At 42.4% G+C, this 26477-nt stretch overlaps 1 protein-coding gene across 1 annotated transcript in view; it reads left to right on the top strand.

Moving 5' to 3' along the window:
- Positions 1-3402: 3402 nt before the first annotated feature.
- LOC146001283 (uncharacterized) overlaps positions 3403-26477 on the top strand; it is a 245719-nt gene continuing 222644 nt past the window's right edge. The window contains exon 1 of the mRNA XM_083138583.1: positions 3403-3569. Coding sequence (XP_082994709.1) covers positions 3412-3569 — 158 coding nt within the window. The 5' untranslated portion in view covers positions 3403-3411. The remainder of the gene's footprint in view (positions 3570-26477) is intronic.

Genomic DNA, 26477 nt, shown 5'->3' with positions numbered 1-26477 from the left:
TGAAGGTGCGATACTGATTATTTTGGCTAATCGCGAAGATGAGGATAAATGGTGTTAAGATAAGATGGATGTAGGGACAATCACAAATATATAGCAACGACAACACGAGCCCCACATAAGATTATACTGGCTGTGAGCCCAGACGCCAGAGCCTCGCTAGTCTGCCAAATGCAGTCCAGGATGCTTTAATAGTTGAACCTAGTCTCTTTTGTTAAATACAGCTTCAGTTTTCATCTTAATTGTCGTTTTGGCAGGGGTTTTCATTAAATATTAACTAACTAACTCTCTAGCCTTTTTAAACCACAAGGTTTATGGCTGCAGCAACACAGGCCTTCCATCTGTCCCTATCCTGGGCAAGATCAATCCAATCTTGTTCATCCTTGCCGATCTCCTTCAGGTCCATCTCAACGTTATCCCTCCATCTTCATTAAATATTTATTTTCTTAATTGCTAATTTCCGACTTTACCTAGGTAGGGGTCGAATAAATAACGGTTAAGAAAAAAAAAGTCAAGAAAAAGTAATGAAAAAGTCAAGAATTTTGGAATGGTTATTTTGACGACGACGCTACAACTGCGCCATCGGGGAGGCAATAGTTTCTTGAAAAACAGTTTCAAATACAGCATTGCTTGGGATGTCCGAGAAGAGATGTTATGTGACTCCATATCCACAGGAACCGGATTATGAAAGAAGGAGTCACGTTCTGCGACCGTTCTTCAAGCTTCATCTTCGCTTCTGCATCTTGTGGGAAGGAAGCAAGCATCCCCTAACGCGCAACGCAGGTGGTTATTTCACACAGGTGAAAATACCAGAGACGAGCGCGGTGGAAATTGCTTCGGACTTGCTTCATGAAACGGTTAGGGAAGCGTGATAGAGCGTCGTTTCCTCTCTCCTTCATGGGGGGTTTTCAGTTGTTTTTTAATCTCGATACATCCCCTCCCGCCTTCCTCTTGGCGTTAGATTAAAGTGTTGACAAACTTCCATCCCTTAATATCTTCTGCAAACAAGTTTTAATCTCTCCCAGCGTGCATCACGGTCTGGAGAGAGAGAGAACAAAAAAAATGTTTGAATTTCAGTCGAGATCCTGAGCCATAAATTTCCACCGCATCCCGGCGAGGGTCAGAGGCCAGACACGTGGACGAGTCGGACACTTCAGGTAGCTACTAGCTCCTTCAGTCACGTCAAGTCTCTTCTCTGCCTTGATGGCAAAGTTTTTGCGAAGGCCAATATGACGTGTACAAACTTCAACTCGGCAGTGTTGCAAGCTTTTCTTCATGAACGCTTACCATTCTCGTGATTTGGAAACATTCACCTGGGTTCGAGTCTTGAACCATGTGGTTTTTCCCTCTGTCCCTTTCATCACTATACATCCTCGCATCTTTTCATCTGAAAATCTAGATAAATGACTACATAGAACCACATAAGAATATGTTTGCTACTAACTTAGTTGCACTTTATGCCTAGGTATATATGTCAATTACATAGGCAGGGGGAGGACTCGTGGGGCTGAAGCCCCCCCCCCCCTCCTCGAAATCCTACATATATCTAATTTAAATAGTGTGTAGTGGTAATGAATTTTATTTCCTTAGCAGGATTGTATAACCTTTACTCCCCCGATGATACCATATGATATCATCAGAGTAAGGTCGTACTGGCCCGATGATACCGTACGGTATCATGGTGCTGATTACGAAATGGATGTGCTTTTTGGATCTTCATACTGTTATGTTTGGGTGGAAACTCTGACACAGGTCTGGAACAAGCCTGGGAAATTCACATTAATGACCAACCTCCACCCCTCTTCCCCCCCCCCCGCAACATATCCATTCCACATTTCCGAACACAGTTTCACATTTAGGCTTATTATTCAACTTGTATGTCACCCAGGAACATAAAATATGTTTCATTTTCTTTGGAAACGTTCATTCTTTGAAAAGAATACTAAGGTTTGCGTCTTCTACCCAAAATAGCGGGAAAAGAGGGGGCAAACTCCAGATTTTTATGTTTTTTTTTCATTGAAATTCGGGGGTCGCGACCCCCAAACCCCCTTCCTCGGTTCGGCGTTCTGAATTGAACACGGTTGCATACTCTGATGTTTTAGCTGTAAAACAAAACTTATCCGAAGTAGATTGCTCCCATAGTGCCCGAGTTATAACAATTTTCCTCCAAATATGCAAATTACCTATTTTTCGTAAAAAGAAATAATTCACATTTTTGCTTATTATTCAACTTGTATGGCACCCAAGAACATGAAACATGTTTCATTCTCTTGAGAAATGTCCATTCTTTGAAAAGAATACTAAAGTTCGCGCCCTCTTGCCAAAAAGCGGGGGAAGAAGGGGCAAACTCCAGATTTTTATGTTTTTTTCCATTGAAATTCGGGGGTTGTGCCCCCCAGACCCTCTTCCTTGGTCCGGCGTTCTGAATTGTAGACGGTTGCATGCTCTGATGTTTTAGCTGCAAAACCAAACTTATCTGAAGTAGATTGCTCCCATAGTGCCCGAGTTATAACAATTTTCCTCCAAAGAGTGTTCGAATTTAAAATTCCCCCCGAGAAGCCCGTGCGATAACGGGGGTACTTTCGTAAACCTGCTCGGGAGTCTAAAGGATAATAAGTTTTAACATACTGAGAAATTCATCTACCACCCACTTGTTCGCCTTTAGATGGCGACTGCTGATAAAGGATAAGCCCCCGAAATAAAATTACGTTAAGAATGTGATGTGTGTGTGTGTGTATGTATGTGCTAGATGCGAATCTACTTATATATATATATCTGAAATGTACAATTCTTACCCTAGTGTAGATACTTCGTCACAAACCTACTTTAAGAGGTAGGAGGCGGCACATAGTGGTTCGGATCCCACTTTAAACTGTAGGTCCAGTCCCGATGAACCTTTCTGTGTATAAAGTGGACTTAAAATAATAATTAATTTCAATCAATGAAACCTACTTGTACGCAATAACAATTATACACGTATTTTGTTACCGGTTTGTTTTCTTACTTTTTTATGTAATTGAAGTATGTCATGCTAATAGGAGAATTTGTTACCAAGATAAGGTTTTATGACTGAGCCAATTCCTCATATAAAGTTCATGTAACCATTTGTTCAAGGAAATGACATTGTTATTATCCAGTATCAAGTGGAAACACTTAAATATTTCTCTGTCTTAATTAACCCTTGGGTATATTTTATAGCACGAAGCAGATAAGTTATCCATAAAAAAAAACTTGCACGAGAACATATTAATTACACGAAACACTCTAAATACCAACAAGTGCTGAGGTTGTAAAGGTTATCTGTTAATAAGAGTAAGCCTGTACTTAGCATCAAGAAGAGACAATTAGGATAGGTTGTGTGTGCAGGAATGTCTCACGTGATGGTCCTCTCTTGACCTTTTGCAGAGGGATCACATGTACTACCTGGTGATGGAGTATGCAGGAGGCGGTGATCTCTGCAACTACATCAAGATGAAGGAGGAGAAGAAGCTGAAGGAAGGGACTGCCCGGCGCTTCGGTCGCCAGCTGATATCGGCCATGGTCCATATGCACGAGCATGGCATCATACACAGGTTAGTGTCAGCTTTTTTATATTGCTCTATACCAGCGACCGCGAAACGAGGTGGTTACGCATAAGTGCGCTGGGGCCACGTATGGCGAAGGTAAAGCATGCGAGGGTCAAGAATCACATGTTTTTGCGCACGATATGGCAACATTGACAACGCAGCGTTGCCTAGTCCAAGCGTCAACCTTCTCTCCCAAGCGAAAGTGAACGAGGGCGAAGAATCGCAAGATCCAACACACGATGTGGCAACATTGACATAGCAGCGTTGCCTAGTCCAAGCGTCAATTCCTCTTGAAAGGGAAATGGACCGTTGTTATCCCCGATCTTTCCAGTACGCATTGGTGCCAATTTTTGAATCATGCATATTTCTAAGAAGAACATACATTGTAGTGAAAATCTAAAAAATATTCAGCAGTGAGCAACTGCACACTGTGGCAACACGGCAAATTTTAGCGGACGCCTAATTATGTTTCACCTAGTGTATTAAATTTAGTAAGCATCAGCCAGGAAGGCGGCTTGAAGCGTGATTGTAATATGTATTAGTGAAAAATTAGAGCCAATTTCGTCCGTTCAGTGTGTTCATTTCGTTTCCTTATATATTCCATTTCTGACTTTGGCAGAGATCAATGGTTCTGTCTTTGTGAATTCCTCGAGAAAGGCTGTTTTAACCACTGCTAACCAACTGCGTTCGTAAATGGTGGACGAAACTATTACTGTCGCCTTCCAATGGCGTAATAGTAATGCTATCACCTTGTAATCAAGTAGTTTTGTGTTCGATCACTGTGGAGGCAAAATACACAGAGGTTCGGATCACACTTTAAACTGCATATCCAGTCGCGATTACCCTATATGAGCATAAATTTGACTCAAACTTTGAATTTTTGTATTGTTTTTCTTTGCGTCGCTTTTCTGACACTTTTGGTTAATTGCGACGATGAAGATGAATAATGACATGCACAATATTAAGGGGCAGTACTGAAAGAAACCAGAAATCAAACACTGAAGACCATGAATCGAAACAATATTTTTGCTTTCTTCAGATTTTAGAATGTCAGTTTGGTTCTTCCAAATAGACTTTTCTAAAAACTACTTCTGCGTCAGTCCTCATACCATCGTAGTATTCGTAGTTCCAATATTTTCGCGGCTGTAACTCAGTAGAAACGCTTCTTCATCTCTGTGTAACTACAATATCACATTTTCTCTCCTTCCATAAAGCTTCCAGGAACATTTGCGTTTGGATAAACAACTCGGTTCATGATTTCTGTATCTCGCAGTCTCTCACCGCTTCTCTGCGTAAAAGTCGCAGACTACCTACCTCCTGTTCCCGCAAGCCCCTAATTAGTCAGATTTGCAGATACATGCCTCCATCCCTCCTTTGAAGGGATCGCGTGGCTTTTGAAGAACGCTCCACCTTCCCCCTCTCCTCAGTCGAGAGCCCCTTGCAAAACTTCCTAGCAACCAGAAAGAGATGATACTCTTTTCCTCGACGGAGATCACAGAAATCCTTCGAGGGAGCCGAATGACAATGTCAGGAAGCCTTTGTCCCGGATGTAATTGACGACACAAACGGTAAACTTACGTCGGTCAGGATTCTTCCATACGGAATCCGTGGTCTGTCTCCTTCTCTCCCTTCTCTCAATTCATTTTGCTTCCCGCAGCGTTCTCTCAAGATAGTTGCCATGGATACAGTTGGATGTTCTCCCCAGATCACATGTATTGTTGGCGCAGTGATGCCAGCTCTCTTCGCAACACGCTAAAATGAGAAGAAGAAAAAATATTCTACTCTCCTCTTATGTGATGCATCTTTACTTCGATTTTTCTAACACTGATATACAAGACTGGAGAAGCTGGATTGAATTCATTCTTTCACATCTTGACTGGAAACACATACGCATGAGGAGACAAGGAGCTCCCAGTTTTTTTTTTAAATATTGTCTCTTCTCATGGCTACTGTACATACGAAACCAGCACTTATTCCCACTGGCGTACGTGGGAAGTGCTGATGGGACTACAGTACTTCCCAAAATTTTGAAACAATTAAAATCTTCAAATGGAATCAGGAAAGGGCTTGAGTAAAATCAAAGTGGTAATGCATACCTCTCTTAAAATGACCCCCGATTACAAATGTTGTCTTTCAACAACTTTTAAAACGGAGGTTAAAAATGAAATTATGAAATATTTGATCGTATATCCTCCCAGCCCTCTCCCCTACAACCCAACGTTAACAACTCCAGTCCCCTCCGAAAACAACATATGTATACGCTAGTGCTTTTTCCAAAAGGGAACTTCCGTACCTTTTATTTTTTTATCTGTTGTGCAGTGGTTAGCACAGCGCACTACGACGCCAGGTGTCCCGAGTTCGAATCCCGGCCTCGCTGTAGGCGTTCTTTGTGAGTGTCCCTTCATCAATTTTATCATAACTCATCCTCATCTTCGCGATTAGCCAAAAGTGGCAGAAAAGCAAAATAAAATAAACAAAATCACAATCAATCCGTATCATTTTTAGAACCATTGCAGACATCTAGGCAAGCAATTAAACTATACTCCATCCGAGCTTCAGTGAAGCGTTAGCGTGATTTACGATCATTCTCGTCAGTATATAGATCCCAAAAGGTCTTATAAATACAACAAAACTTCTACGTACTGCATATGTGCTTTTTTGTTTTCCTTCATATGAATGTGATATCTACTCATAATATCCGAAATGGGGGGCGGGATGTGGCTCATATATATATATATATATATATATATATATATATATTATAAAAGGTTAGTTTCTGAAGAATATAAGCATAGTTAAAGTTCTCGCCACTCGATTGCCAATTATGGTGGAATAACGAAGAATCATGCTTGAAAAGATTACATTAACGAAGCACTGTTTACGTAATCAGTGAAAATGCTGCGATTTAATCAAACATATGACAAGTACAAATGCGGCAGCGCAATAAGTATTCTAAGATCAACGTTTGGTCAATAATAAAGTGTCCCTGTGGACTGTGGCTATTTCCTCTTTGCTTACAGCATCAGTGAGTATAAAACACATTTTCCTTAACAAGCACAATGCACAGTGGTTGAGATCTACTTTAAACTGTAGGTCCAGTCCCGATTAGCCTGTCTGTACATATAGTGGGCTTTAAACAACAATTCAATTCCGTCCGTAAACTTCATGTAGCTTAAACACCAGGGATATTAGTTCATTATAAAAATCGCACAAGATAGACGCTTGCAATTTATTCAGGACAATCGCGACTTTTTGTAGTTGCGGCTAGTATTGCATCAATAACATATCTTTAAATGTAATCGAAAACCGCAAGAACGTTCTAAGGCAAGAAACTGACCATTGTATATTTAAACGGGTGAATGGGATTTGTTTTTCAATAGAATCACATTTAGGTAAGTACTTCACGCTTCGTGGCAAGCATATTTCCAATTGGCATCCCTTCTGTACAGAACTAAGGCAACCTGATCTGAAACTTTTAACAGATTTGAGAACATGAAGGGATCGCAGTGAATCGTTTTCTCAGTATGTTATGGATGGGTCGTTCTCGTGACGTAACAAGCGGATAATGCATCGTAGCGTGTACTCAAATGTGCTTGAAAAAGAGCTTCATGCAACCGATAAGACGATATTTTGAAACAATGGAGCTAAAAAGTTGCATGAAGGGGTAGACATCATGCGATGAAAACAAATGTCATGGGAAGTTAGTTCACAGCAGAAGCAGACTGTCTTGGGGATTATCGTACTTCTTAAATTACTCCATGGAAGGAGACTTCCAATGATTGAACAAGACAAGAGATTTATGCGATCTGCAAAGAGTTCATGAGTCGTAGGGCTGATACGAACCTCTGTTGCTACTTGAGCAACTGCTAAAGTTTCATTGATAAGTCGAACACATAGACTTATCGACATTAATTTCGCCCAGTTGAATGTTGCATTGTAACCACAAGTATATTGGAACATATCGTACCCCTGCAACTTTACTACTGGTGGTTATCACAGCGCGCTACAACTCTAGGGCTCCTGGCTTTGAAGCGTGGATGTTCTTTGTGAGTGTTCAAAGAACATTACCCATGCCCAGACCGGGACTCAAATCTGTAAATTTCGGTGCCAAGATTGAAAGTCGAGCACTTAACACACTCGGCCATCGGTGGCCCAAATGTATTCTTACCGCACTACTTGTTTGTTACATGTGTGGAAACGATTTATGCCTCTATTCCCACGTCTTTGCATCTTCACGTATTCTTGCATTCTTGTTTTACTTCTATTGTGCATATTTTGTTATTGGTGTAGATCTAGCCCCGTCTAGTTCGATGCACTTTTTGGCTCTCTCTGCACTCATGCGTCTACACACAGACAACTAAATGCATCATACCGATTGATGCACCAGAACGTGTCGATTGATGCACTAAAGTGTGTTCTATGGCATCTGCGAAGAATCAGATTCACATTTGATGCATTTTAGTGCATTTTTATGTCGTAAAAGAAACACGAAAGTGCATCACCTGATGCAAGCTAGGATTTCTTTCAGTCGAGATGCATTATAATGTATCATTTGATGAGTTTTGATGAACCTTCCTGCATCTTTTTCAATGATGCACTTAAACGTTTCGTCTGAGCTACGAATTTTATTTTAGCTCAGATGAAAGGTCTGAAAGAAATCTGAAAGATCTGAAAGAAATCCTTACTTGCATCACATGATGCACTTTGGTGTTTCTTTTATGACATACAAAAATGCATCAAATGTGAATCTGATTCTTCACAGATGCCATAAAACACACTTTAGTGCATAAATCGACACGTTTTGGAGCATCAATCGGTGTAATGCATTTAGTTTTCTGTGTGTAGTTGGTTACACGGTGCAACACCGACTCGTCTACTTCGTTGACTTGGTGTCAAATAGTGTTATTTGGTGTCTGCACTGTTTGCACTGCTTTCTGGAGAGGTGTGTTGTATGGTCACGTGGTGCGTGCTAACTAATCAAATGAACGTTGAAAGTAGCTGTTTGCGTTCCGGACCGTACAGGACCAAAACTGAATGTAGAACCTGTCCGGCTGTGAAGGACCAGAAATGAATGATGATCCAAACCGGTAGGATCTAAATGTAAGTGAAATTGTAGGTACCACTTACATCTCTCTGGTATGGATTGTGTCGCTACAGGGCAAAGTTCACCGCGATCCTCTTGGTAGTTGTAAAGAAAACACAGGCACACACACTGATAACTATATGTATTATAAGGTATATGCACATAACACTTGATTACACTTCCCATGCACTCCTGTCTAGGGGAAACTGTTTACACGAAGTTGCAGCTGGGGTTACAACAACGCGCCACTAATGAAACGTAGCCACGTTGGGCTTACGGTATCCATAATTGTCCGCGACGGTTTCTGGCTGTGTCCCGAGTGGCCTCTCTACGCACACTGGCTGGAAGTAACTACCGCGCTAAGATGGCGGCAACTAGACACCGCGCTAAGATTGAATTAGCCAATGGGAGTGCAGGTTACTTAAGGCATTTGAAATACACAAATAAACAATTGAAGCTATATGCAATATAAAATATATAAAGAAAGAATAAACATGGTTACTTTTATAGATAAATCTCCAACATACTCCCCCCCGTTGGAATGTTCACATCCAACCTAACACTAGGGGATACATTGTCAATGTTTTAGCTCATGGAGCGTCTTCTTCCCAATGTAGTAAAGGCACAATTTTGCTTAATGCTCTCTTGTAGACTCCGTCTCTAGTACGAACGGTGACTACGCGCACTAGGTTATCCCTTCCCGGAAACACTTCTTGGATGACGCCGACTCTCCACGAGAGTGGTGGAAGATTGTCCTCCTTTAATAGCACTGGTGTGCCAGGCTTCAAATTCGACTGAACGGCTGTCCATTTCTGTCGCTGCTGCAGGCTATGCAGGTAGTCCTGAGACCACTTCCTCCATACTCGCTGCTGGAACTGCTGTATGCGCTGCCATCTGGATAATCTGTTGGCAGCCAGATCTGTAATGTTTGGTTCAGGAAATGAGGTTAGAGGACCTCCAATAAGAAAATGACCAGGGGTAATGTAGCTGAATTCATCATGAGAATCAGGGAGTGTGGAAAGAGGACGGGAGTTGAGGCAGGCCTCTATTTGGCATAGCAGAGTTACTAGTTCTTCGTATGTTAGCACGGCGTTTCCTGCTACTCTGCGAAGATGGTATTTCATAGACTTCACTGCACTTTCAAAAATCCCGCCGAATGATGGACTGCGTGGTGGAGAATACTTCCACTGGAAATTCTCTTCTGCTGCAAAACTGTTGATGTCCTTGTTGAACTCTTGTGATTGAAAGAGTTTACGTAATTCCTGCAATTCATTTTTAGCACCATGGAACGTCGTAGCATTGTCGCTAAAAATACTTGCACACTTTCCTCTTCTCGCGGTGAAGCGTAGTAGAGCTGCGATGAAGGCTTGTGATGTCAAGTCTGAGACAATCTCTAGATGAATTGCCCTTGTGGCAAGACAAGTGAAAACTGCAATGTAGCATTTTCTTGTGGATCTGCTTCTTGCGGCTCCGGTCTTGATGTGGTATGGCCCTGCGTAATCAACGCCTACGTGATGGAATGCCTTGCTGGGTCTCACTCTACTGGAGGGTAACTGTCCCATCAGCTGCTGGGCGGCTGAAGCCTTCAAACGATAGCATATGTTGCAATGGTGAATGATCTGTTTGACCACCTGTCGTATGCGAGGTATCCAATATTTCTCACGAAGTGATGATATGATAAGCTGTGGACCAGCATGCATAAGTCTCTTGTGTTCTGATGCTATCAGAATTTTCGCGAAATGACTCTTCGGATGAAGAATAATTTGATGCTTGCTTTGGAATTCCAGTTCACTGTTTTCCAATCTTCCTCCGACACGAATTACTTTCTCATTGTCGAGAAATGGATGAAGGTTCCTCAAAATGCTTTTGTTGTGTACTTGCTGCTTGTCAGACAAATCTTTGATTTCCTGAGAGAAGAATGCGCGTTGTGTTATCTTGATGCAGGCAAGTGTGGCGCCTTGAATTTCAAAGGTGGTAAGGTCTTCACTCCTTTTCTCTCTTGAGTTTCTGCAATTGCTGATGAACCTTTTGCAGAGTGACACTACTCTCAGTAGCTTGGATAAACTTGAATATCTAGATATGATTTCTTCTTCAGTTGTTACATGAGTGACCAATGTGGTAGCTGCTACCTTACGCTGCTCTGGAATAGTGTTGTCGTCTGGACGGAATGCTAAACTGGATGATGGCCACTGTGTCTCCTCTTCTTGGAGCCAGGTGGGTCCGTGCCACCAAAGCTGAAGTGATCTGATAGTTTTTGCATCGACTCCTCGTGAGATCAAATCTGCAGGATTGTCTTTTGACGTAACGTGCTTCCAATCACTGACCTGTGTGAGTTCCTGTACCATAGCAACTCGGTTGGCAACAAAAGGTTTCCATTTTCCATTTACTGGCTGGTGACGCCAGCCAAGCTAGGACGATTTTTGAGTCGGTCCATAGGTGAATGGTGTCTATACATAGACGCAGTATGGACAATGCTTTGTGTACCAGTTTGGCTAGTAGAACTGCCAAACATAATTCCAAACGTGGAAGAGTGGTTCTCTTCACCGGAGCCACCTTGGACTTTGAACACAATAAGTTCACACTTATGTGACCCTCTGAATCAATTGATCTTACGAAGAGAACACTGCCATAGTTTCTCTCTGATGCATCAGAGAAACCGTGAATTTGAACTTTATGGATGTCTCCTGGAGCCAAAACGAAGCGTGGTACTTTTACTTCGTTAATACATGTGAGCTGCGAATGAAGTCGACGCCATGTCTTCTGCAAATCTATAGGAAGCGGATCATCCCATCCTACATTGTGGAGCCATAACTGCTGTAGGAATGACTTGTATGTGATCACCACTGGCGATATTAGTCCGATTGGATCGAACACTTGTGCAATTATGCTGGCAACTTGGCGCTTTGAGAAGATCTTCAACGAGCCTACATCCACTGTTGTGGAGACCTTGCTGTCCATGAGAAATTCGTCCGTGGATGGGCGCCATGAAAATCCCAATGTTTTTGTGCCTTCTGTGTCGAATTGCACTAGATCCTGTACTGCCTTCAATTCTTCTGGAATAGATTGCAACACTGCCTTGCTATTGGAGCACCATTTACGTAGATTGAATCCTCCCTTCTGGAGTAATTCTGTGAGATTTTCACGCAGCTTTATTGCACCTTCAATGCAATGATTTCCTCCCAGAAAATCGTCAACGTAGAAGTCATGTGTCAAGACATGAGTGGCTACTGTGAAATTTGATGATTCATCTTCTGCCAACTGCTTGAGGCATCTTGTGGCCAAGAATGAACTTGAAGTTAATCCATAAGTGACTGTGTTCAAACTGTAAAAATGAATTGGTTCGTCACGTGATGCTCTCCATAAGATGCATTGAAGTGGTCTGTCTTCTGAATGCATGTTAATTTGCCTATACATTTTAGCCGTGTCTGCAGTCAGTGCGATTTTCTGAATACGAAATCTGAGCAGGATTGAAAACAATTCTTCTTGTATCGTGGGACCAATCATTTGTATACTGTTCAACGATTCCCCCGTAGTTGTGGGCGAGCTTCCATCAAAAACCACTCTTAAACGTGTAGTTTTGCTTGATTCCTTGATCACACAGTGATGTGGAATGTAGTACCTTGTCTCCTTGTCTCTGGATACATCTTCCAATGTCCCAATTGGTTGCATGTGTTTGAGTTGTTGGTACTCGACCATGAATTCTGTGTACTCTCTTTTCAATTCCACGTTCCGATCAAGTCTTCTTTCTAATTGGTTAAATCGTGAAATCGCTGTTTGCAGAGAATCCCCAAGAACGGATCTGTCCTTCTTCAAGGGTAGCTTGACTGTGTATCGACCTTCTCGATCACGAGATGTAGTTTCCTGGAAATGTTTTTCACAGGCGATTTCTTCTGGTGAAGGTAACTTATCACGGAATTCCTCCAAATCCCAAAATCTCTGTAAATGGAAATTGACTGTATCTTCTTTGCGAACAAAGAATGACTTCGAAGGTCCGTTCGTAGATGGTACATTGGGAATCCTTCCGGCTACAATCCATCCAAATTCAGTGTTCTGCAACGCTGGATAGTTTCCTGGTCTTGAAAGTTTTTCTGGCTTGAGAATCGTGTAGAACACATCTGCAGACAGAAGTAGGTCAATGTTGCCAGGTGTATGGTAGCTAGGATCTGCTAAATGTATGTCACTCGGAATTCCCCATGTGGAAGTTTCGAGCCTCTGCGCTGGCATCGAACCTGTGATGTTTGGCAAGATGGAACAAGATATATCCATGGTGAATCCACTTATGCTGGACTTAATCTGCGTCTCCATGGTGTGAAAGGCTTGCAATGTAGCTTCATTTATCCCTTGGATTGGAATTCGGCGTTTTTGTTTCTTGATGCGTAGCTGCTGAGCAAGATCCTCTGTCATAATATTACTCTGCGAGGCTCCATCCAAAAGTGCACGACATGGGAGCCACTCGCCGTATGCGTTCTTGATTTTTATGACTGCTGTGGCTAGGAGAACTTGCGAAGTTTCTCTGTTCTTGACAGAACAATATGTTGCTTTAGTCTGGGCATCATTATCCTGAAAACGAGTATCATCGCCTACTGCCGATTTACTTCTGGATTTACTGGACTGCTTCTGTGTTTGACGTTCTCTGTTGTTCTTATCTTCATGAAGAAGGGAATTATGTTTCTCGCCGCAATATTTGCAAGATCCTGCCTTGCATCCTGACCTAAATCCCTGGTGATCTGACTGTCCAAGACAATTGAAACAGATCTGGTTTTCTCGAAGAAATTTGTACTTCTGAGCTATAGTAGCTGCTTTGAAAGAACTGCACGCAAACAGCGGATGCTTATTATTCTTCATAGTATCCTTGCAATACAGGCATGAAGGAGATACAGTAGAAACATACGATCTTGAAGGGGAAGGATGCGCAGGTTTGTGACTTTGTTGTTTGGTGTTGCCACTAAACTGTGGTTTGAATGTTGATTTTTCATTGGAAATTGGTTTGAATTTCTCCAAAGCCTTGGTTCTGTGCTCTAGAAATTGAAACAAACTGTCAAGAGTGGTGAATTCAGAATCATTCACTTCTAATTCAAAAGCTTTTCGTGTGGTGGCATCAAGCTGAGAAGTAAGATGCTGAACTAACACTATATCTGATAGTGAACTATCTCCTGCTAATAATTTTAACGCTGAGATGGAACTGATAGCTGTGTTTGTGAACGCTCGCAACTCTTCTGCGTTTTCTCTCGACACTGGTTTTATATGCAAAATATCATTGACGTGTGAAGCAGCTATGAGACGCTTGTTGTCAAAACGCTCTTGGAGTTGTTTCCACGCTACACCGTAGTTGGATGCTGTAATTGGTATGCTTTCAATGATTTGCAATGCCTCACCCTTCAGTGCGACACGTAAATACTGGAATTTCTGAATATCTGAAATATCCGAATTATCATGTATGAGCGAAGAAAATGTGTCTTTGAATGATACCCATTGGGTGTAATTTCCACTGAAATGCGGAAGCTCTATTAATGGCAACTTGACTTGAGACTTGCACGAAGCCCTGTGTTCATTTTCCGCGCCGTCTGTATTTGAATGATTTCCCTCAATGTTAGCATCTGCGACTTGAGATCGAAGTATGAAAGTTCGATTGTCTCTCGAACTGCCGTGTGTTCATCGTCTATGGCTTCAAATTCAATGCAATCCTGAATTTCTTCTATCTTGGGCCATAATGTGTTCAGTTGCTCCAACCGAACCTTGATCTGTTGAACGTTCGGCGCCTCTGGATCAACACTGCTAATGTACGACTGCAATCTCGTTATTTGCCCCCTGTAGGCGGCACGTTGCTTTAGAAGATGTGCTAAGTCTGCCATGCCTCAAGGTGGGAGGGACAAGCAATGCGTATTGAAATGAAAGGAAAAAATGAGGAAATATTGAACCAAACACTGTTGTACTCACCGATCTGGCATTCACTGGACCATCTGGGCATCTGAAATCCTGGTTAGGCTGCAACACTGCAGGTAGTCGTTGACACTGACGAGTACTGGAACAGCTGATGCACGGTCGCCATGGTGATGTCACGTCTGCACGCGTGGGCTGCTTGATGCAACTCTCCGCGATACGTTTCTCCTCGCTCCCGCACGAAAACGAACGAAAAAGCCAGTCCCGTGAAGGAACAGAAAACTGCAGTCTAAAAATTACTCAGCGACACACCACCGGTGTATGACGTCATGTCACTGGTCGCCGACTGAAAGTCCTCGTACAGCGCGAGGGGCGAAGGGAGCGGAGTGTGAAACGTCACTGAACAAGCGAACAACGATAGCGCTGGCGGTCGGGGAAGTCCCGATCGTCCTTCAGCCACGTGGAAAATATTTCGCGCGCTACAACGAATGACGTAATGCTATCAATAACTTGTAGTTACTGTACTTGAAAATAATGTTTGCACAACACAATGTCACTAAAATCACTGATAGTAACGTACCTCATGTTCAATACAAAGGAGATCGCGGCCTGCGGAGGACCAAAATGTTTGCGTTCCGGACCGTACAGGACCAAAACTGAATGTAGAACCTGTCCGGCTGTGAAGGACCAGAAATGAATGATGATCCAAACCGGTAGGATCTAAATGTAAGTGAAATTGTAGGTACCACTTACATCTCTCTGGTATGGATTGTGTCGCTACAGGGCAAAGTTCACCGCGATCCTCTTGGTAGTTGTAAAGAAAACACAGGCACACACACTGATAACTATATGTATTATAAGGTATATGCACATAACACTTGATTACACTTCCCATGCACTCCTGTCTAGGGGAAACTGTTTACACGAAGTTGCAGCTGGGGTTACAACAACGCGCCACTAATGAAACGTAGCCACGTTGGGCTTACGGTATCCATAATTGTCCGCGACGGTTTCTGGCTGTGTCCCGAGTGGCCTCTCTACGCACACTGGCTGGAAGTAACTACCGCGCTAAGATGGCGGCAACTAGACACCGCGCTAAGATTGAATTAGCCAATGGGAGTGCAGGTTACTTAAGGCATTTGAAATACACAAATAAACAATTGAAGCTATATGCAATATAAAATATATAAAGAAAGAATAAACATTTTTACTTTTATAGATAAATCTCCAACAGTAGCAGACAAGCATTTATTGAATCTTCTGAACATGAACTTGGTTGTACGTCATTTCCTTGCACCAGCCTCACACCGAGATACTCCTGCACTACACCTGGTGGCAAAAATTGCAGCGAACTAGATCTTCTTTAATGGTCTCTTGATTGATTGATTTGCTTTATTTTACTTTGCTTTTTGTGCCACTTTTGGCTAATTTACGAAGATGGGAATGATGATATGATGAAATTGATGGATGGACACTCACAAACATCCATGCCCAGGCCGGAGATCCCGGGACCCCTGTCGTCGTAGCGCGATGTGCTAACCACTCCGCCACTGGGCCGGCTTAATGGTCTCTTGAAGAGAGAGAGAGAGAGAAAAAAAGCGTCTCATAAACACACTACTTCTTGTGGGTTTAGGACATTATCCTTAATAAAGTATGTTTGAAGTCAAAACGAATTCCTTATCTTATGTTGATATAACAAAAACTCTCCCCTCCAATAAAAATTGGTGGGGGGATGTTTTAGGCCAAGTTTGTTGCTGGGGGGAAACCCCCCAGTCCACCCATGATTTCACACCCGGCATTCAAACCATGAACGTTGTGCAATGATACAGTACAGTGTTTTATTTATTTACAGGGTTTTGTCGGTACGCTGTGAACACCGTTACCCCAAAAGCGTCGACAATAGAGATCCGAGGGTTTTGCAGAAGGGAGGTGGTGATACAGATACCAGGAACGAAGGAAGCCAGGCTGAGACAGGGGGAGTTCTGGGAACTTGTGGGGCGTCCCATTCGACGCACAGGGCGAGGGGACCGGGTCTCCCTCGACGGATCGCAAGAGTTTCGAAGAGTGTGTGTGCGCGGCGGTTCTCCGAAGCGTGTGACTTGGTTCCCAACCCCATAGTTCCCAACTTCAGAAACCTCTCCGGGCGTGAAATACCGTGAATAGTATCGTGATGTGATTAACAGGAGTTGGAGCTTCATGGCGCTTCTCTCCTTGCATCGAAGTTCAAAGGGATTGCAGAGGGAGGGGGGGCTTTCATTAAATCAGAAATTCACGACGCGAGGGTCTTCAGTGGGTTTATTGTATTCGTGCCTCGCCAAGGGCTCCGCGTTATGTTACAGAATTCTGTAATAATATGCTGATGTGGCCGAGCTTGCATCGGACCAAGAGAGTGCAGTGACCATCGCTTTGGAGTACTTATTGCGAGAACGATTTTCTCACGTGGAGATTTATCACGTACAAAGAGAGCAAGTTTGTTGACATGGCTTGGAAAATCTCCTTTGGCGTTAATGCATAGTCATGTTTTCATCTGTTGTTTATGAATGTGGGGTGTAAGGTTCATGTTGTGTCGTCCCTAAATGTTCGTGATTGTCCTTTCATCCATCTCATGTTATCATTGATCCTCATCTTCGGGATTAGCCAAAAGTGTGAGAAAAACGAATTAAAATCAATCAGTCAATAAGTTCTTGAACGTCTTTGGATGAACTTTACATGAAGTTTGGGAGTTTCGTAATATGTATAGTTCTAATCAGCCTTTTTGTCAGCTAGTCCGTTATGAATCTTAGTTCTAAAAAAAGAATCACATAAACGTACATTAGAAATGAATTTTACCTTATCTGGGTATTTGATCCATACAGACAGAGAAGTAAATGCTCAGATGGGGCAGTGGTAGCGTCGCCGCCTTGTAATCAAGGGGTCCCGGGCTCGATACCCGGTGGAGGCACATAGTCGTTCGGATCCCACTTTAAACTCTAGGTCCAGTCCCGATTAGCCTTACTGTGCATAAAGTGGACTTAAAACACCAAATCAATCAAGCATCAGTTGGTCTGTAGATCAGACGGCAGAAGGCAACACCATAGTGAAGGTGTTCATGAACAATAGCGTATGCAGTTCCATGATCAGACCAAATGTTTAAGTGCATCATCGAGAAAGGTACAGGAGAAAAACTCATCAGTCGGATGTATTAAGGTACATCTGGACAAAGAAATACTAATTTGTATCATATTATCCACTTTGGCGTTACCTTTACAAATAACATACAAATAGGCATCAAACTATAAACCTGATTCTTTGGCAAAGGCCAAAAAAAAAAACACTGCATCAATCAGATTTGATTCATTTTGTATATCATTTGTAAAAGTAACGCCAAAGTTCATCATATGATGCAAGTGAGTGTTTCATTCTATGTCGACAGGGTGACTACTCACCGGGAATTCCTTGAATTCTGTAAATTCTGCATGAATTATTGACTTCGGGAATTCTGCGCGAATTTATCTCCGTACACGTGAAAAATTGCAATTTTTATTAATCCAAATCGCATTATATTTACAAATGCCCTGAGGTAACTTTTGTTTTCAAACTTTAACTTTTATCGAGGAAGGAAAAGGAAGCGGCAATTTTTCGTAGAGTAGATTAGTGTATCCCGTAACATTTGTGACTTGAGTTTGTAGATAGATGTATTTCGAGTCTGAGTGTATGTGAAATGGCAAATGTAAATTACATATTTTAAATATATATACTGACCGTTTAATTAAATTGAATTAGAATTTTTTCATACGTTGGCGTCACGCAGACCCTTTATATTGTTATTTTGTACGGTCAATAAGACACCGGATTAGTGCCGTGAAAGAGCGAAATAAAGTGACAGAGCGCTGAAACTTACGGGATATGTAGGCCAGGCTAGGGTACGCCATATGTCTGCGAGACGAGTACCAGAGCGCGCACTAGGTGGCAGCGCTGGCAGGGAATGGAGGTTGTGTATGTGCAATGTGCCTCCAAGGCGCCAGTCAGTCATTCAGTGAGGTAGTCATGACGTTCACAGTGTCAGGTGCCACAAAGGAAGTTCAGCGATCCGTGATACAGTTTTTGACGGCAGAAGGCAACACCATAGTGAAGGTGTTCATGAACAATAGTGTATGCAGTACCGTGACTAATGCCGAGTTCGGTTGCAATCTGGTTCAGACTAATCCCCCGACACTCCCGTATGAGGTCATCAACGGCATAAACGAACTCATCCGTAATGGCATACTCCCTTGCGTTGTTGAGGAACCTGACACTGTGAACGCCATGACTCACCTCACTGAATGACTGACTGGCGCCTTGGAGGCAAATTACACATACACAACCTCCCTTCCCTGCCAGTGCTGCCACCTAGCGACGCTGTCTGGAACTCATCTCGCAGACATGTGGCGTACCCCAGCCTGACCTACATATCCCGTAAGTTTCATCGCTCTGTCACTTTATTTCGCTTTCTCACGCGCTAGTCCGGTTATTTATTGACCGTACCAAATACTATATTTGTGCGTGAGGGTGGGTGGGTGGTGATGAGAGGCAGTAATAGGTAAGGTTTTAAAATAGAGAAAAATCTGCTTGTAACCTTGAAATTTTGGAAAGTTCGCCTTGAATAATACTTGAATTTCATCATGGTCCTAGAGTGGTCACCCTGGTCGACTTAGACTTTAATTCATCGACTGATGCTATTTCATGAAATTTCGCACTTAAACAAACAACGTCTCAGTTACAGACGTTATCCTGCGCGTACACCGTTTGGAAACAGCTTGAATGAAAACATAAAACCGACGCCGTAGCATAATGCTGCTTCGTAATCCGGTTTGAATAGAAATATCTGCATTTGTCTGATTACACCGATCACCATAATCACGACGGAGGGCAGCGACGGTGAAAACTTCCACGAAATTGCAGCTCTTCACGCGAGGGGTGTGAACTGGAATTATCCATATTTTTGTACCGACTGAGCTTATAATTACTTCGGTCACGCTGCGCTGGTTCTCAGATGGAATCGCAAAATGCCTCCCTCCCCGGACGAAACAATCGCGAGGCTCGAAATTTGCACGTCTTAAAAACACTTGAGCATGCCACTTTGCCGTAGCATCACGGACCATAAAGAAAGACTGTGGAATAACTTATTAAACTTGAAGCCTTCTTCTCGATCCGCCCATATTATCTGGTATTCCGAACGAACCGTTTAAAAGCGAAGGTCTTTTATTTGAATCTAGATTCGTAATGCCAACGGAAACCTGCGATTTATGCCTAAGTCCTACCAAGAATTGGTCTTCCCTTTCCACTTAAAACGTGGAGCCTCTGCCTGCTCATAAACTTGCAGGTAACAGGTGCGCGAGGGATCAAATTTATGTGAATTTAGAGCGCAATGAACATAAGCTTTTGTAGTACTGCTAGTGCAAATGCTTCTCGAGGATCGTTGTGCAAAGAAGAGGAAACATAAATTTTAATTGCTCGCTCGGAGGCATTCCGGTTTCGAGAGGCTTTTTGGAGGCTCCGGGATTGGATTCGGACGCCAATACCTTTGCATATTCTGCTTCGGTCGTGATCCTAGGCATTTGTCTTTCTGTGCTACACAGTGCACATTGTGAGGAAACACTGTTAAGCTATACTTTGTCCGTAAAGGCGGCTAAGCTTATTTTAGTACACTTTGTGCACTAATCGCCTCATGAGACACGGTTCAAAATGGGATAGACCCTTCCGGTAATCTAACAGCTACAATCTCCTTGATTGCTGCATATTGGTTACAGGTGTCATGCAGAATTCGGAGAGTTACTTTTAGAGAGTAACTGAGTTACGATTACTGTTAATTTACTCAAAAAGCAAATCTTCAGTTACTTCAGTCTTAAGAACAAGTGAAAGAGCTTGAAATTCAAATAGGCTGTTTTTCTTTTCCCATATAAAATTAACGTTAATCTTCATTAAATCATTACAAAACTTGTGTGTTTGAAATAAAATATGGAAGTAAAGAAATTGAAAGTAAATCCTCGTACTTGAAAAATAACTTGAATCACACTAAACATCAAAACATTTGCTGACGTCGGGCACGTTAAGCGGTCGACTTTCGATCTCGCCACCGGAGTCACGGGGTTCGAATCCTGGCGTGAGAATGGGCGCTCTTCGTGAATGCCCCTTGATCAGTTTCATGCAGTTTTCACTCATCCTCATCGTCGTTATTAGCCAAAATAAGCAGAGAAGCGACGCTGAATAACAATCATATACACCCATATAACATTCTGTTTGTAGCAGCGCAAGCGCTATCTCTATAGCGTAGTGGTAACATCGTCGCCTTGTAATGAAGCGATCCCGGGTTCGATACCAGGCCGAGACACATACTTGTTCGGATTCCACTTTAAACTGTAGTTCCGATCCCAGTTTGCCTTTCTATGCATAATGTGGACTTGATACCAAATTCAGCAAACGCAGCCAAAAGTAACCACAGTAGTAACTGTTAACTTAGTTATTTGATACCTGAAAGAAGAAAATGTTTCTTGTAATTACGTTACAAAGTACTTGATAGAGTAAGATTATTTCCATAACATCCCTGACTGTCGTGCATTTGCAGCTTGGGAGCGAGTCACAACTCCCGAAGCAGCCAATCAACAAACGAGCTACTGAAGTCATTCGCTCACTAGCTAAACTCGCGCATTCAACCGGAGCTGTTCCGAAAATAATCTGACTGTACTTCCAAGCACTACTGTTGAGCAAGCCTAATGGATTCTTTAACTGTGATGAAATCATCGTTGAAGAAATCGACATTCATTTCCGATTGGAAATATATTACGATTAAATCATTGGTTTCTTTGTAATCGCATAATACCGCGGATGCATAGGGACAGTGTACTTGGAACACCGGAAGAGATAAGGGGAGAAAACCGTTCGTCCTTGGCAGTTGATCTGTGGGCGTTGGATGGCCAGAAGAGCCCTTGGCCCTCGAACGTGGGTCTTCCAGAAGGCAACATCAAAGTCTAAATACGCACTCCGAGGCTTCAGTTAGCAGTGGTTGCGTAACGCAATTTCTCGAAATAAAAATTATAATCAAGCAACGAACACTTTTGGATTGCCAAGAGAGTCATCCGTAATCATCTACGATTGCCTCCACTCAAGTTCCCTGAAGTGGTTGCGTCAGTCGGCCTTTTACCCCGTTTCCTCCCGAGCTCTTCGATTTCCACGAATCGATTATCGCTTTTGCGGGAACTCGTCTACTCGCGGTTTCAGCCTATTCGTCCCTCAATAATTCATTTCCTAATTGCTGGGATTCGAGCGTCCTGCGACACAAATTTGCCGACTGGGGCGGTCGAACAGCCTTCGCTCCTCTTCGCATCGTATTTTGACTGAAAGCGTCGCTTCGTGCTCGATTTCTGTTCCGAGAGGTCTCTACACAAGGCGCGAAGACCCGATCGAGAGAGAGATCTGCAAGTCCTGGTGTCGGACGCAAGCTAGAATTTTTCTTGGGAGCTTGTGATAGAATTAGGGAGCTTTCAGACCGAAGCGACAAGCGACTCGCCCCCTTCAATGTAAACTCTAAAGCAAAACTTTCAAAACTTCCGACTTGCAGTCGTCGGAAGGTCGCATTTATTTCTGATAGTTCGTTTCCAATCGACACGTGTCCCTTGTCACTTTTCGCCCGTCGCGTGTCGCTTGTGCTTGCGTTTGAGTCGAACACTAAACGCTCTCGGCCACCAAGGCGGCTATTCTTTTTAAGTGTATGCAACAACACATTGAAAACATAAGGGAGCAGCGGTGGTCTAGACTGTACGGCTTCAGGCGGGAGACCCGAGTTCGATTTTCGGGGTGGGTGATCTAAGATGGAAATTTGTCCCGCTTGTGCCCCCCTCCCCCAATTTGTGAACTTTACCTTACCTTACATATAATACATACACGGCTTTGTATACATGGCGAAGTTAAGGCCAGAATGCGTTTCCTTCTACTTAACCATATACTACTTCTACATTATCTCACAACTTGTTTACTAGTAAAGTAAAAAATAAAAAAATAAAAAAATATGCAGTGTATAAACGTACACACAGACACAACTCACTCATTCACGCACATAAAGAGAAAGCCAGTACAGTTTATATTACACACACATATTCTCATCCTTACATGCGTACAAGCAAATACGTACATAACGTTACGCTTAAACATAGTCCAAGAGCGTATTTTTTGCTTTAAATATTATGTGTAAAACACATTATCATCTTTTGTTCCTGTCCTTCACTTTCTTTTCTCATGTGTTTACAGGATGTCTACCAGTCAAGAAAGTCAGTAGAAAGTAATGAATCAACAAGTAGGTCAAGAAGTCAACAAAAAGTCAAGAAATTATATTTGTGGTCAAGCATTTTGCTGTAACAATAACTGATGATTGATTTCGCTTATTTCACTTCACTTTTCTGTTCCTTTGGCTAATCGTGAAGAAGAAGATGAGTGGTGGTAAGATAAGATGGATGAAGGGACTTCCACAAATATATAGGGACGACTACACGACCCCCACGTAAGATTAGGCTCCGAGTTCAGACGCCAGAACCTCGCTAGCAGCCAAAAGCAGTCCGAGATGCATTAATAGCTAAAGCAAATCTAATTCGCTTGTTAAACACAGCTTCAGTTTACATCTTAACTGGCGGGGTGTAAAGGGTGCTCCTTCCACATAGTGCACCCAATAGTCAACCTCACTTCCACGTAGTACACCCTGGAATGCAGACTAACGAGGCTCTAGCGACTGGCCCCATGGTCAATTTAATTCTGTGTCGTCCTGTGTATTGTCCTTATTTGTGCTGAGCGCCCTTTTTAGCTTCAGCTTTTAACCAAGGTAAGGAAATTTTAGTTTTCAGACACGCTTTTATTTTTATTATGATAAGGGGCTAGACCCCGTATAGTGTGACGGGTGTAAAATAGCCTCAGTGCTGACGCACCCAAAATAATTTAATTCAAATTTAAAAAAACAAACAAATACATCTTAACTGGCCTTTTGGTAAATATTTATTTTCTTAATTACTAATTTCCAACTTTAGCTAAGTTGGAATAAATAAAGGTTAAGAACAAATAAAAAAGATGTGAAGAAAGTAAAGAATTTTGGATTTGTTATTATGGTAGATACCCTGGTATAGGAATATGATGAGTTCGTCCACTGTAAAAATTCCGCTCACGGACGTTGTATTGAAACTACTAGGAAAGCAATGTTTATGTAAACATGGGAACTCGAAGGCAGCTTTCAGTAGTATTTGGAAGACTCCGCCAGCCACTTGAGCCATCCGCTGGAGTGTTTTGATGCACTAAGTAGGGTCATGCGTCATCGAGGAGAGTCATCTATTCCAGGATCGACCTTGGGACGTGTGTGAGCGGCGAGACGTTCTCCAGCCAAGCCACTCCTCGTGTGTGTACGGCATCTCCACTCATTGTGTATTCACAACATTCCTCGTAATGGTCGTTTCCGGCAAAACACGTGACTTGTTAGAGACATCCAGAACTCCTTCTTCATCTTCCGCTCCATCGGAGGTACGCATTTAAAATACGCACGCACTCCGTTCCATCTCGTGGCCGATCTAGGGAATACTTTGTTTCGAGCTGCGTGCGTCACATGAACGAGAAATGACCATGACCGGTACTGCTGCCAAATTTACCGCTTCCCAAACTCTGGCTCGGTATGGGTCTTGTTTCAAGTTAATTTTATTCACAGATAGGGTGATCGATCAATTGATTGATTGATTTGCATCATGATGCTTCGCTATTCTGCCACTTTTAGGCTAATCGCGAAGAAGAGTATGAGTGATGATGTGAATAAATTGATGAAGGGACACTCACAAACATGGACGTCTGCAGGATTTCTTCCAGCCAGGGAGGGGCCAGCAGGGTATTTTTTTCCAGGGGTGGCAATCGAGGCACATTTCTTAATGTTCTTCCCTTAAAAAGATGCTCTAGTTTTAAGTTAACATTTTTCCTGCAACGCCCTCGCAAAATGTGAAGAGGGAAATGTATTTTAGCATGAATGTTGTTAAAAGCAGGGTCTCCAAATGTACCTCACACGAGCATATATATGCACAGATGTATAACGAAAATGGAATCGGTGGAAAACAAGAAAAACAATTAAAATGGACACGAAGCACGGTACTAACGAACTCAGACTAATGTGTAGGCTTGCAGGAGACACCAAGGTAGTTCAGTGAGAATGTATTTTCACTAATCGCATGATGGTTAGACACAGTTTTTGTTCCTGGATAGTAAATGGGGGGAGAGGAGTACAGATCAGTGTGATAGCCGATTGATGGATGGAGCAATGTCAGGATAAATATAATCATTAACAGTTAAAATTCGAAGCGATTTCAAAATCACATTACAAATTACAAGCTTTAAACAGTATAAAAGGTTTATAACATAAATTATGAACATCTAAGCGAGCAACAACTGAAGACCTAGCTGGAACATACGCGCAACTCATAAAATATAGTTTGGAGGCAATCAACGAAAACTATCTGTACTTGCATCTTTTGAAGGAATATGACTATATTCATGCGTATTGTAGGCAAATACATGAATATTGTCATATTTCAGCAAGAGATTCGGGATGCAGATAGTTTCCGTTGATTGTCTCCAAATTATGATTTCAAAGTTGTGCCCTTCTTTCAGCTAACCCTTCAATTGCCAACTACACTACTAGTGTCATGGCAAAGGGTGGTTGGTAGAGGTCATAACTCGTTAAAAAAAATCAAGGCAGGAAAAGAAGGCAAAATAAGGGCTGACTACTAAAATGAGTATACATAACTCCACTTTCGAAAATTCTTGGCACGCCACTGTATAAATCTTAGTAGATTCTTCCATGAATTCGTATGGAAAAATATGTACATTTCAAAATATCAAAGTCTTAGTCACAAGTTTGGGGGTTACAACAATAGCCATTTTCTATACTTTTAAGTTAGGACTTACGTACTACTTAGAAACAGAGGAAGAATATTTGCGACGCAGTGTTATCGGCTCCTTGGTTCTATGAATATGCAACAGCACAGCTATATAAAGAAGTATATCTCGTTATATGTTTTGTTCACAGAACAACGTAACATCTTATCATTTCCTTCGTTGCAAAACCCTCGTCTATTTCGGGCGTTCCGATCCCACGTATCATGTAAAGCAAGACGTCAACTTCAAAGGGAAAACTTCACGTGAGAATGATGCATTGCCCAGTCCTTCTCTTTCCTGCCGACAAAATTTCTCCTTCCTTATCGAGTTTCCAGCATGAAGAGGTCTCTGTTACTCGCCGTCGTCTTTTGAAACGAGCGACAACCCACATTTAGCCCAGGTCCCCACGAGTGCATTACTTCGGTTTGTCCTTCACGGAAAGGTGAAACGCTCTGCGTACGTGAGTGTTGGTTTTAAAACTGTTTGCGTTTCGTCGCCGAACAAGAGCGCTCATTCAGTTCCATCAGGACTCACACCCCTCCCTCTCGCCCTCCCTCCCTGTTTGTTGTAGAAGCGACTCCTCCATGTCCTTCTTGAAGGATTATATCCATTAATGGAATCCTCAGACATTGTGACCCTAAAATTTTGGCTTCTAAACAGAACTTGTATCCCCTGCATGATCAAATCCCTTATACATATTTTCACTTAGAAATTTAGTGTAGAGGGACCATAGTTATGTTAATCAACAATATTATAGTCTTCAAAAAAGATTTGAATTTGACTTCCGGTTTTTTAAAGTACAGGGTGTTCCGTTCAAACCCACCACATTTCAATTCATCATTGCTAAAAGGTTTTGAAACATAATGGAATGCGAGTGGTACACCCAACGGCGAAAGAAACAGTACACGAATTGTCCACCACCATTTTAATTCGATCTGTATTACACATTGTAATGACAATGAATTGAAATAATGACGTCAATTAGCAGAGAACAATGTCTGCTTCGAACCGAAATACTTTTATTCCTTAAAGCAACACAGGAT

This window comes from Lepisma saccharinum, chromosome 17 (assembly GCF_977018435.1).
Source record: "Lepisma saccharinum chromosome 17, izLepSacc3.1, whole genome shotgun sequence".
In the NCBI taxonomy this organism is placed as follows: domain Eukaryota; kingdom Metazoa; phylum Arthropoda; class Insecta; order Zygentoma; family Lepismatidae; genus Lepisma; species Lepisma saccharinum.
Note: the sequence above shows the minus strand (reverse complement) of the source record. Positions and strands in the feature narration are given on the sequence as shown.